This window comes from Octopus sinensis, linkage group LG30 (genome assembly GCF_006345805.1).
Source record: "Octopus sinensis linkage group LG30, ASM634580v1, whole genome shotgun sequence".
Lineage (NCBI taxonomy): Eukaryota > Metazoa > Mollusca > Cephalopoda > Octopoda > Octopodidae > Octopus > Octopus sinensis.
This window is the reverse complement of record NC_043026.1, coordinates 6,786,965-6,801,385: the sequence shown is the minus strand read 5'-3', so window position 1 is coordinate 6,801,385 and position 14,421 is coordinate 6,786,965. Positions and strand designations below refer to the sequence as shown.

General features: G+C 39.3%; 1 protein-coding gene across 1 annotated transcript in view; it reads left to right on the top strand.

The window, feature by feature from the left end:
- The window catches only part of LOC115226299 (talin-2-like), a 309,906-nt gene that overhangs the window by 244,601 nt on the left and 50,884 nt on the right, over positions 1–14,421 (top strand). Inside the window, 7 exon segments of the mRNA XM_036515479.1 lie at positions 726–827; positions 1,997–2,116; positions 2,645–2,791; positions 3,546–3,627; positions 3,630–3,711; positions 4,680–4,863; positions 7,226–7,351. Of these exon segments, the coding sequence (XP_036371372.1) occupies positions 726–827; positions 1,997–2,116; positions 2,645–2,791; positions 3,546–3,627; positions 3,630–3,711; positions 4,680–4,863; positions 7,226–7,351 (843 nt within the window).

Below are 14,421 nucleotides of genomic sequence, written 5' to 3'. Positions count from 1 at the left end.
CATAGAAAGCATGCAGTTCAGTTTGTAAAATTGTTGGCACTAGGAAGGGCATCAGGCTATAGAAACCTTTCCAAAATGGATATTGGGGCCTGATGCAGTCATCTGGGTTGCCAGCTCCTTTGAAACCAACCAATGCATGCCAGCTTGGAAGATGGTTGCTAAACGATGATCATGTCTCTCTCACATACACACACACATTAGCTATGTATATCTTCTACTATAGCCTCAGGCTGACCAAAACCTTGTGAGTGGATTTGTTAGTTGGAAACTGAAAGAAGCCCATCATAGAAATAAGTATGTGTAAGTCTTTGGGTTTTGTCCTCCACCATCTTTTCCCAACTGGTGCTGGTTTGTTTACATCCCTATAACTTTGCGGTTCAGCAAAAGAGTCAAATAGAGTACGTACCAAGCTTCAAAAAAAGTACAAGGGTCAATTCGTTCAACTAAGAATACTTCGTGATGACGCCACAGCATGGCCACGGTCCAATAATTCAAATAATTAAGACAAAATATTTTTGCTAAAAAGGCAGGTTGGTCACAATTGACCGAGGAGTCAGACAACTTCTACAAGGATTATTATTATTATTACTATTATTATTTATTATTATTACTACTATTATTTACTATTATTATTATTATTACTATTGTTATTATTATTATTATTATTACTATATTATTACTGCTGCTCTTCTCTTCATAACTCTGTCTTGTGTTCTTCTCCACAGACTGATCTCAACCTAGATGTGACTGATGGCAAGTCCTATGTAGATTACCAAACCAGTATGGTGCGTCTCGCTCGACAGATTGCCAGCTCAGCTCAAGACATGGTAAGGTTCCGACTACGCTCTCCTCCTCTCTTCTCTTGTCCGTGGTTTTTTAGGACTTGCACTTTGATGTGTTGCTCTCTAAGGTCTCTCTCCACCTAAAGTCTCCCCCTTCCTCTCTCCAGCTAAAGACTCTCTCTCTCTCTCTCTCTCTCTCCATCTAAAGCCTCCCTCTCCATCTGAAGTCTCTCTTCCTCCCATGTAAAGCCTCTCACGCTGATCCCTCTCTTTCTCTCCATCTAAAGCCTCCCTCCCTCTCTCTCTCTCTCCATCTGAAGTATCTCTTCCTCCCATCTAAAACCTCTCTCTCCTCCCTCTATCTCTCCCTCTCCTCCCCCTCTCTCTCTCCCTCTCCTCCCCTTCTCTCTCTCTCTTTTTATTCTACCATTTCATTTGATTTGTCTCCCAAAAAGATAAAAAGCAAAATCGACTTCAGCAGAATTTGAACTCAGTACGTAAAGACAGACCAAATGCTGCCAAGCCTTTTGTCCGCTCTGCTAACAGTTCTGCCAGCCCCACGGCCTCCTTCTTGTGCCCATCTAGGATATAAAAAAAACAACTGACTATGAGGGATGGAGATGATTGTGATGATGCTGAAGATGACCGTGACGGTGGTTGTGGAAGAGATAATGGCAGTGGAGGAGACAATGGTACTGATGATAGTGATGGTGATGAGGAAAATGATGATGGTTTTTATGAGTACAATGGAGATGATGATGACAATGATGGTGATGATGTGGTGGTGGAGAAAATGATAATGGTTTACATGTGGCCGATGCCAACGCCGCCTCAACTGGCTTCTGTACCGGTGGCACATAAAAAACACCATCTGAACGTGGCCGATGCCAGCGCCGCCCTGGCTGGCTTCCGTGCCGGTGGCACGTTAAAAGCATCAACCGATCGTGGCCGATGCCAGACTCCCCTGGCACCTGTGCAGGTGGCACATAAAAAGTACCCACTACACTCACAGAGTGGTTGGCGTTAGGAAGGGCATCCAGCTGTAGAAACACTGCCAGATCAGACTGGGCCTGGTGCAGCCCCTGGCTTCCCAGACCCTGGTCAAACCGTCCAACGCATGCTAGCACAGAAAACGGACGTTAAACGATGATGAAGATGATGATGATGATATTTCTTGATTTTAATTTGTTTTTTTTCTTTTGGTTTCTTTGCAGCTTGGAAAGAATGAAACAAACATATCAGAACTTGGGGCTTTGGCCAACAAATTGACCAGAGATTATCGTCAGCTAGCAAGCAATTCTCGCGGTGCATGCATGACTGCTAACAGCCCTGAGGTAAGCTAACTCACCCCGGTCCCTCATCCACCCTTGTTTCAGCTTCATCTGATGATTAACCCTTTCGATACCAACCCGGCTTAAGCCACCTCTGGCCCTGTGGTACAAATGTCTTGTTTTCATAAGTTCTGAATTAAAATCTTCCACCAAACCTTAGTCACAGTTTATGTTCCTAACACTAGCTTAATTATAACGAAGTTATTTTACTAAATTCTTTGTTATATTTAAAATTAATTGAAAGAGACACAGAGCATCTCAACACAGCCTCCCCCCACAAAACTTCAAGTCTCAAGTACTGCAACAACCTGAACGCCCATTCTGGAGCAATGTTGTGATGTTAGTCATGTTTTGGAAACTGGGAAAGTGACTTTCTAAGTCTCAGGGTTTGATGAAAACAAACCCTGCCATTGATGTGACCCCTCTGCCCTGCATTCATTTCATTGTTTAATATGTTTAGTCCCCATTGACCCAATATCCGTCTGTCTGTCTGTCTGTCCATTGTCTTCATGTCAATCTTTTAAATTTCAGGTGACAAACCGTATCAAGACATCAGTCATTGAACTGGGCAAGAGCTGTATATCCCTGGCGCAAGATGCAGGAAGCATGCAGTCGAACCCCTCGGACGAGTTCTGTAAGCGGGACCTGAATGCACACGTGAAAGAGGTTACTGAAAAGGTGAGCCGAGATTTGAACTTGTGTGTTGATTGTATGTATGTTGGGCTGGGCAAAGCAGGTGGACCTGTGGCGCGGTCTTGGTGTGAGCATGATGTGGCAGAGTGTGGGGGTCGAGAGGCAGGTGTCTGTGGGGTTGGATGTGGGTGTCTACCTGTGTTCGTCTGTGACTTGCTGAATGCTTATGTGGGTCTGTGCAAGGTGTAAACATTGTGTGACATCACACCACACCACCACATGTGACTGTCCTACACCACCTGTTACTCTCTTGTGCCACATGTGTGGATGCATTACATGCATCTGTTTTACATTGCACCACATGCGGCTACCCTACACCAAGCCACATGTGGTTGCCCTTCGCCAAGCTACATGTGACAGTCCTGTGCTGCATCACAGCTGTCCTACACAGCACCACGTGACTGCACTACACCTCATGTAGCTGTCCTACACAGCACTACATTTGGCAGCATCACATGTGGTTGCCATCTACCATGCCACATGTGACTGCCCTACACAGCATCATGTGTGCCTACATCGTACCACATGTGACTGCCATTCACAACACCACATGTGACTGCTGTGCACTGTGTCATGTGGATTTCCAACACATCATCACATGGCTGCCTTACTCCATGCACACCACCTGTCACTAAACCACACTACACATCCAACATATACACCCTTACACTAAACACCCTACATCGGTTGTAACCCTTGCACTAAACGTCTCTCTCTCCCTTTTTTCTCCCCTTACCAGGCTTCTTATGTTCTGGCATCTCTACAATCTGGGTCTCGAGGTACCCAGGCTTGTATCAATGCTGCCAGCACTGTAAGTGGCATAATGGAGACCTCAACACCACAATAATGTTTGCGACAGCTGGGACCCTGAATACAGAGGACGAAGAGAACTTCACAGATCACAAGTAAGTAGTCACCTTTATCACTATCATTATTATTACTATTATTATTATAATTATTATTGTTATTCTGTTGTGTCTGGGGAGAGTCATTTTCTTTTGGTGCCTTATAATTTAACACAATCACCAGTAAAATTTCCACTTATTTCTTATTTTTATTTTCCTAAAATTTTCGTTGTGACCTGCAACCTTTTCTATAGTCTTGACTCTTGAGTCGAGATGCAACGAAAATTTTAGGAAAATAAAAATAAGAAATAAGTGGAAATTTTACCGGTGAGAGTGTTAGATTATAAGGCACAAAAAGAGAATGACTCTCCCCAGACACAACAGAATATGCTTCAACATACGAACTCATATAAAGAATCTTGCTAACCAAATCTAAAAACGAAATATTATTATTATTATTGTTGTTGTTATTAGCATTGCCAAGGTCGACTTTGCCTTTCATCCTTTCAGGGTTGGTAAAATAAGTACCAGTTATGCACTGGGGTCAATGTAATTGACTTAATCCCATCCCCGCAAATTGCTGCCCTTGTGGCAAAATTTGAAACCATTATTATTATTATTATTATTTGTGTGTGCCTTCTGCTTTGTCACTCTCTCTCTCTCTCTTTCTCTGTTCATTTGTCTGTCTCTCTCTGTTTCTCAGTTTATGCCTCTATCTATCTGCCTGTCTCCCTCTATCTGTCTATGTATCTGCCCATCTGTCTGTGTGTCCATCCGTTCACCCACCACCTACCTATCTATCCACCCTCCCATCCATCCTTCCATCTGTCCATCCATCCCTCTATCCATTTGTATATCCAACTATCTGTCTGTCCATTTGTCCACCCATCTAAGCATCCATCCATCCATCCATCTTCCCACTTATGTATATCTGTCTATCAGTGTCTCACACCCACTATTTGTCCCCCTCTCTCTCTCTCTCTCTCTCTCTGCAAGTTACTCACTTTCTTATTTCCCATCCAATCCAGAGAGAACATCTTAAAGACAGCAAAGGCCCTGGTTGACGACACCAAACTCTTGGTCGCTGGTGCTGCCTCCAACCAAGAACAGTTAGCTAATGCAGCCCAGATGGCCGTCAAAACCATAACACAGTTATCAGACGTTGTGAAATTAGGGGCCGCCTCCCTTGGATCTGACCAACCAGAAGCACAGGTCAGTCGACAACAGCCAACTCCCTTCTTGACCCCTTTTTTGTTTTTATTGTTATTTAATTTTGGTGGGGCTGTGTGTCATTACAGGAGTTCATAAAGAGATGAAGAATAAATTCAAGACCTAGATGTCTTGCAAACAACTCGCACATGCAAGTGCTACCAGTCAAAAGCTCCGTAGACCGGAAGTCAGCAAGTGTATGGGGTCATCAGGAGAGAATGCGCACCGTTTCGAGGCCTACCTCTCGACGGCATCAATGCGCACCGGTCCCCCTCACTGATATGAGGCCCCGCTTGCTAGATCAGCTGGTTATCAAATAAAGCTCAATATCCTTCTAGCCATTGCTCATCGTCTCTTTTTAACCAAATCCAGTGGCTAGCCTTCTCCACTGTAGATTGGATATCAGTCATGGTGGCATTGACTTTATGATGAGTTAGGACAACAGTCGTCTCACGCTGTGTCCAACAAACCCTCTACATCCGACTTCAATTGGAAAATGTTCCGCTTTCCAGCCTGCGTCTTCACATTCCTCGATTTACTACATAAAAATGTATTTTATTTACTGGTTGTTGATGATACATAGAATGAAAATGTAGAATCTAGTTGAATGAAGTAATCTATGCAAGAAAGTCCAGAGATAGGAAATGTAGAAATAACAGCTAAGCGGTGGTTTTCACTCATGTGGTGTAGAGAAATAGACGGACATAGCAATGATGTGAACGGCTCTAAGTCTAATCGACTAAGAAGTGAAGAGCAGGGTTAGCAAGCTGTTTTTATTTATGGAACACTAGACATTCTAGAAACTTCCAAGAGAAATGCTAAGCTTCTTGAATAATTAAGAATCACGTCTCATGACACAGATGTTTCGAGAAAGTTAGAAAAGGGAGGTTACTCTATAATCTTTCTTGCAAGGGAGATCATTCGACTGTTTACTACAGCTACATGTTAAATTAAGAGAAGGAAATGGAGAGTTAGTGGTTGATATCTATTTATTAACTCCTTACCCAACAATTATTTTGAAAATAAATGTATTTTTTCAGACATATTTTTTAATTGTTTTATTTTACTATGTTTTGAATGGTGATTTCGAGGTATATTTCAAACCTTATTTATTATGAATTTTAATTCAATAATATTCATTTTAAATTACCGCTTTGGGCAGAAAAGAGTTAACCTGTTTTTAGACGAAGGAACTCGTTTGCTGTCGATTTTGGCGAGTCTATCTTTTGACGAGTTAACTCACCAGAGACAGAAAAAAACGATTTCGGTCAAAACGTATATATTCGTTTCTGCCGGGTAAGGGGTTAATGAATAAATATTAACCACTAATGCTCCATTTTCTTCTCTTCATTTAATACGGATTGATTTCGGGAAATTTTATTTCCCAAAGACTTACTGTATAAAACCAGTGTTTTCTTGGATGTAGCCATCTCTTTAAGAGGTAAATATATCCTCAAATTAACTTAGATAGGAATCTTCTAGCTGTTTAAATGCACAAGTCTCCAATATCCAAGTGGTTAAAAAATATCAGTAGAAGAGCACCCAGAAGGCATGATCTGGATGCAGCCTGGCCCCTTAGAGCAGTTGTTTTCAACCAAGGTTCCGCGAAGCCTTAGGGTTCCGCCAGTCCAGTCCAGGGGTTCCGCAAGAAGTTACAAAACTGCTAAAATCGGCAGTAATTTTTAATTTTCCTGTGCAAATATGTGTGCATAAGACTATTAAATTATTGCACAGGGGTTCCCTGAGCCAGTGGAATGTTTCCTTGGGGTTCTGCTCCAGCTAAAAGTTTGAAAAGCACTGGTCTAGGGAATACTACAATTTATTAATGGGTAGGTGAAATTTGAAGGTAAGCAGGGTCAGGATGTTTAAAAAAAGAAGTTATCAAGAAACAATATATAAGGGAAATAATTTACCATCAGGGCCTACAGGGTCAGTATTTAAGAGTGAGCTTGTAATGGTCTAGGGCAGTGGTTTTCAACCAGGGTTCCGCGAAACCTTAGGGTTCCGCCAGTACAGTCCAGGGGTTCCGCAAGAAGTTACAAAACTGCTAAAATCGGCAGTAATTTTTAATTTTCCTGTGCAGATATTTGTGCATAAGACTATTAAATTATTGCACAGGGGTTCCCCGAGCCAGTGGAATGTTTCCTTGGGGTTCCGCTCCAGCAAAAAGTTTGAAAAGCACTGCCTTAGAGTGTGAGAGATTAAGGGCCAAAATACTCTGGAGACCTGCTCTTACGAGTTTCTTACCAACTTCTGCCTAGGTAAAGCAGCTGGGTTGATAGTCAATATTCTACGCTGATTATGAAAGAATTTCGTCATAAACCCCTTTTGATTTCTCTCCCTTTGTTCTGTTTATTCTGTATAGGTTTTGTTGATAAATGCTGTCAAAGATGTCGCCTCTGCCCTTGCCGATCTTATTAGCGCCACGAAAAACGCTTCTGGCAAAAATGTGTCTGATCCCGCTATGGGTAGTTTAAAGGATTCCGCTAAGGTAAGTGATCGAATAAGGGCCAATTTTCATTTCTCGTTGATTAAGTGTAAAGATGTGTACAGTTATATATGCATACTCAGATACACATATAGATATGTGTGTGAGTGTATATATGTAGATATATGTAGATATGTTTGTATATATGATTTGTGGGGGCGGGGTCTTTCCTTCTTTCTTTCATACCTTTCTGGTGTCTTGTAGTTGTTGTCTTGTCGGTCCAGTGTATTTATGTGCGTGTGTGTATATATGTCTATATATCATTACATATTGTATATATACATACCCACACATCTATGCATGCGCATACAGACAGATGTGCATAAATATATATTTATACACACACAAATGTCTATACATATTGATTTTTATATAGAGAGAGAAAGAGACAGACAGATGTGCATACATTTATTTACACCCCCCCCCACACACAATTATGCGTGCCTAGATTATACATGTGTGTGTATATATATATATATATAATATATATATATGTATATGTATGTATATATTATGTATGTATTATATATATGTAATATGTATTTATATATATATATATATATATATATATATATTATATATATATATATATATTATGTGTATATATCATTGGTGGTGGTTCCTCCTTGTTTCCAAGTATTTCTTTCTTTGGTGAAGAAGTGTTGACTGCATCATTTTGGTTCGGGTGGATCCCAGGAAGTAACCCACACACTATGGTCTCAAAGACAACCTCTGTGGCTCATGTGTGTGTGTGTATATATATATATATATGAAACAAACCAAGAAGTTGGAAAATTATTTTGGCATTATTTAGTCACCATTACACATGTTTCGTTTCCAAATGTCCTGTTTTGTTATATGATAACTTTGGAAACAATACTTTCAGAGATTTCCACTCTATGTATGTAATTTTAATATACATATATATCTCATTCTATATATATATATATATATATGTGTGTATATATATATTATGCATACATACACACAAACTCTTTAGGTATAAACACAAAGGTATACCTACAGTATTCAAGGGCTCAATTATATTGTTAAACATGTCATCAAACACAAATGAATTATTACAATGCAATAAATATTGATGGAATAAACTGGCGTGTATAAGGAGAATCACTTAAATTGTAAACCAAGAGAATTAGAACACTTAAAAGTAGAAAAGAGTGAATTTTACGTATGATATATAAACGTTTCTTGACAGCTGTTTCGAAAGAGTAAATACATCATTGAATATATACTTACGTATTTAGTAAACGTAATTAATTAAAATGTGATGGGTTACTCATTTCCTTAGGAGAAAAGGATGGAAAATAGAAATTGAGAGAGAAAGAAAAACACAAAGACAAAAAAGACCGAGGTGCAGGCATTGGTGCAGAGCTAAGACGTTCACTTCTTGATCATGAGTTTTCCGGTTCAATCCCACTGCATTGCACCTTAGGGAAATGTCTTTTTGAATCCTTGTCTCTTTTCTTGTAGTGGCATTTGCCTAGGAGGGGTTCAGACAGATTCTTTTGAATTCACTGATTCGTTGTGAGTTCAGAGGAGGAATTTCAGAAGATGATCAGGGTGCATGGAAACCATTCCTATTGTATTCGTAAGCCACCATACACAACCAGTGGCAGGTCATCCTCACGTTTGCCTGCAGACACGATCCAGTGCCACCAGGAAGCCACTGAATTCCAGAACAGACACTGCCTTGTGAGTTGATTTGATTGAGGAAACTAAAAAGAAGCCTGTTGTACACATGTATATGTGTGTGTGTAAATATATGTATTAAGTGGGGAGGGATCTTGGCAGTGTGTGCTTGTTGTAAATGAGCATCACTGTCTCACTCTCCTTCCCTATTGACACCCTCATGACTAGATTAGAAAGAATTGAAGCTATTACATGTGACTTCCATAAGCAAAGTTATCTTGATGTTTTGTGACAACACGTCTCCTCAAATCTCAAGAATCTTTCTGAAGATTCTTGGAAAATATAGGATGGTACTTAGAGGCTGAAAATGCAAATTTCAATTCCAGTTTCTTTCAGCCTTTCGGGAAGAATGTTGGGTGTTGTGTCAAGTGTACCAATTCCTCAGGAATAATTGTCTTCGTAGTCCTCCACAATCTCTGAATCTTTCAGGCTATTACCATTATTACCAAAGCAATAAACTGGCAGAACCATTAGCATATCGGTCAAAATGTACAGCAGCATTTCGTCTGTCTTTATACCTTCTGAGTTCAAATTCCACCAAGGTTGACTTTGCCTTTCATCCTTTCAGGGTCGATAAATTAAGTACCAGTTACGCACTGGGGTCGATGTAATCGACTACCCACCTCCCTGCAAATTTCAGGCCTTGTGCCTTTAGTAGAAAGTATTATTATTATTATTATTATTATTATTATTACGTTTGCCACATAAAGCATTGAGCAGTTGCCAATTTTCCCTGCCATGATGTAGACTGCATCGTCAGTTTGTAGATTAAAATTACGAATGTTTAATTAAATTAATAATAAATTTTTTTAGAAATGTGTTATGACATGCTGTTAACCTCACTAACGATCCTTTGACTCGTTACTATTCTAACTGGCATCGTTAATTAATAGATTTTTTTTTTTTAGTTTTTATTGAATGATTTAAAACAATAAAAAAAAAGTTGAGCCAAGGGAAATAATTCAAATTGGCCAATGGCATGCATTGCAAACAAATTAAACAAATACGAGTATAGCAGATACCATGTGACATAAATTTTTGTTTTACTTAAATTACCTCCACCTCTAGAGAGCCAGAAACACATCCCTGTTCTTTTCTTTCATGGCAAGTCATATTTGGAGAAATCCTTCGGTCTTGGAATTGTCTCCCCTTCTCAAGTGGAGCTCTTCTTCATTGCCCATCGGTTATTATGATATGTTCTCTAAAGAGGGAGACAATTCTAACAAATGAAGAATTTATGTTGTATGGTATTTAATATACCTATATTTCTCTCTCTCTCTCCATATATATATATATATATATATATATATATATATATATATACACACACACTAGCAGTATCACCCGGCGTCGCTCAGGTTTGTTTTGACCCTTTAGAATTGGAATTTTTGAAAAGTAAAAATTTTGCATTATGTAGCTTGTTATTCTCTTTAAGTAAACATTTTTCTGGTAGAAATACACCAGAAAATGGCAACACAGCAGTCATAAAATCGTAAAAAATCGGGATTTTCATGGAAAAAAAGCACCTTTTTGATGTAAATAATTTTTGGTGTTAACATGGTCCGATTTGAATTTTTTCTTCTATGGAAGGAAGAGCAAGCCTTCTTCTATCATACTCTCAATTTTGGTCAACTTGCACTGCAGATAGTGTTAGTTGAAGGCTACCAAACCTGCCACACACAGACAACTTCAGATTTATATATAGAGAGATATATATGATGGATACTCTTGTGTTGTGAACAGTAAATGTGGGTGTGATAGTACAGCAATTTTCAATTTCGTTAACACAGAACACTGTAAAGATTGACCATAAATAGGCTTTGCTCTTCTGAGGACGAGAGTACAGTATCCGTCAGCTGTAGCTTTAGTCAAGAACCTCCCTGGTCAGCAGACAGCCATGTCTAAATACCATTTCTGGTTGGAGTGATATTAACAATAGTGAATATAATGTGTATAGTTATAGTAGTAATATCAGTAATTTTTATCATGGTGGGTTCAGTAAAAAAGCGGTAATTGTGTTCTGTGGACACGAATGTGTTTCTTGAGGGGCCTGTTGGTGCCTTGCAAACCTCTTGGCAAATGGAACAAGTTGAGGGCTCAGTTTGCTGGAGTGCTTCTGGATCATTCACTCTGTGTTTCCTTTGCTTCATGCCACAAAACCATGACAGGTGCTTATATATATATATATATATATATAGGCGCAGGAGTGGCTGTGTGGTAAGTAGCTTGCTTACCAACCACATGGTTCCGGGTTCAGTCCCACTGTGTGGCATCTTGGGCAAGTGTCTTCTGCTATAGCCCCGGGCCGACCAATGCCTTATGAGTGGATTTGGTAGACGGAAACTGAAAGAAGCCTGTCGTATATATGTATATATATATATATATGTGTATGTTTGTGTGTCTGTGTTTGTCCCCCTAGCATTGCTTGACAACCGATGCTGGTGTGTTTATGTCCCTGTCACTTAGTGGTTCAGCAAAAGAGACCGATAGAATAAGTACTGGGCTTACAAAGAATAAGTCCTGGGGTCGAGTTGCTCGACTAAAAGGCGGTGCTTCAGCATGGCCACAGTCAAATGACAGAAACAAGTGAGTTAAAGAATATATGCAGATGTATGCACAAATACGTATATAGACATACACACACACACACACACACATATTTATATAAATATAGGTACATACATATATACACACACATATCTTTGTGTGTCTGTGTGTTCTTTGTTTATTCTCTGTGAAACCTGGTGGTGTTTATGTTCTGTAACTTAACAGTTCAACAAACGAAGTTTGATAAAGTTCAACAAAACTCTTGAAGGCTATCCTCCAACTTGGTCACAGGCTGGTGACTGAGATTTCTGCTGACCAATCAGAAGACTCTCTTCCACCTGCTTTTTTGTTTGTTTTTTTGGATGTCACTTACCGAAATGCTCCAACTAAGGAAACTGGTGGTTGTACCTCATTGGAACTGACAGCATTAGCGGTTCCGTTCCAGCTAATTGAATTCTATTTCTAACCCTTTCGTTACTGTATTTATTTTGAGATGTTCTGCGTTTCTCCCAATTATTTTAGATATAACAAAGAATTTAGTAAAATAACTTCGTTATCATTAAGCTAGTGTTAGGAACATGAATTGTGACTAAGGTTTGGTGGAAGATTTTAATTCAAAACTTATGAAAACAAAACATTTGTACTACAGAACCAGAGGCGGTTTCAGCCAGGTTGGTATCGAAAGGGTTACACACCTCTACATTTGGGCAGATGCACATTAGAAGCAGTTTGAAGGGTGTGCATTGAAGGAAATTTAGGCTATTATTTCTAGCATATAGAGTGACCATATTGAGGTCTCCTTCTCTGATGTCTTCTGCTGATTATTTTTCTTCTTAACCCTTTTGTTACCGTATTTATTTTGAGATTTTCTGTGTCTCTTTCAATTAATTTTAAATATAAGAAAGAATTTAGTAAAATAACTTCGTTATCATTAAGCTAGTGTTAGGAACATAAACTGTGACTAAAGTTTGGTGGAAGATTTTAATTCAGAACTTATGAAAACAAGACATTTGTACAACAGGGCCGGTTTCAGCCGGGTTGGTAACAAAAGGGTTAAAGGTTTGATTTTACATGTGGGAAAAATACATTCAATACATAAAGCAGGATACATATGTCATTTGTTAATAGCTTAAGCAACTCAGGTTTCCTGCCGGTGCACTTGTGAAACTTTGACAAGGGCATTGGCAGGGAACCTTACATTCTGGAGTCATTTACATAGTTTTGCAGCTTACTGTCCAATTTGGATTCTTTTCTCACAGACTGAGTTTCACGTTACATTGTTTGTCGGGCTTGATTCTTGGTCAGTTTGTTGCCTGACAATTGTGCCATGGAAACTGACTCATAAGGAAGGAATTCAGTATCATATACTCTACACCATGTATTGAATACTCCCTCATGTATTAACAAAAGAAATGTTTGGACATTATATACTCACATACACTCCCACAGATATATATATATACAAACGAACGTATACATTCATATATGTACACATATATACATAAATACAAATATATATATTACACCCTGTCCATTCTGCAAAGTAATTGGCTTTAGGCATGGCATCCGGCCTTAAAGAAAATCTTGACAGAATCGACAAAATGGAACGTCATGCAGTCTTGTTGCTTGCTCTGTCTTGTCAAACTGTTCAACCCATGCCAGCATGGAAAAGAGGCATTAGATGATGATGATGATGATATACACACACATATTCAATATGTATACACACAGGGTGAATCAAAAGTCGCCATGCATAAGAACAATTTATTTTTTATAAAAAAGTTTTTTTTAAATTTAATCGTTTCTTATAAAAAGAATTTAATTTTTGCTGTGTATGGTGACTTTTGAATCACCCTGTATATATAGCTTATAGTTCCATCACAAGTAGGATAAACTAAGATAAAGTACTCCATCCAGTAGTGAGAGATAGAGATCATTTAATATAGGCAAAATCTAAATAGAAGTTATTAATAGTTTCATGCCATGGAAACACAACTTGGCACTGGTGCTGGTGCCACGTAAAAAGCTCTGATGATGACGCCAGATAAAAAGAAGTGATGTTGGTGTCAGGGCCATGTAAAAAGTGCTGGTGCCACATAAAAGGGACCTTGTACACTGTAAAGTGGTCAGTATTAGGAAGGGTACCCAACAATGAAAACAGACTGTGGAGGCTGGTTCAACTCCTGGCTTTTCCAGTTCCTGTCAAACTGTCCAACCCATGCCAGCATAGGGGAAACAGATGTTGAATGATAATGGTTTATTTATGTTCCTTGACTATTTGAATCCATGGTATGGGAAAATTCCACACACTGTTAAATGGGTTACGGAATGGCCTGTTGTGTTGAAGTGGGTGATGACAGGTTGACCAGACATGCATGGTTATGTGCGCTTCAAGTGCAATCCCGAAAGCGATTGGCAAGGTCTCCCTTATTGGCTCATGCTTACGTATTTACATAGATAAGACAGTAGTGTGATTTGAGGAAGATTTGGCTGCTATTTCTACCAGGTCTACCTACCATGTAGAGGTCTCCCTCATTGGCTCATACATACATATATACATACATGACAGTGGGGTGTGATTTGAGGGAGATTTGGCTGCTATTTCTACCAATTTTTTGTACCATCACCTGTAATGTTAACACCTGTCATCAGCAATTTATTGAACTGTCTGGTGTGTGTGTGTGTGTGTGTTATGATGTTAATGGCACATCTGTCTGTGTGTCGCTCTCTTTGAGGACATAATCTAAAGGAAAGGAAGGAAGAAAGAAAGAAAAGACACTACTACATTAGGGAAATATCAGTGCCCCTCCCACCAT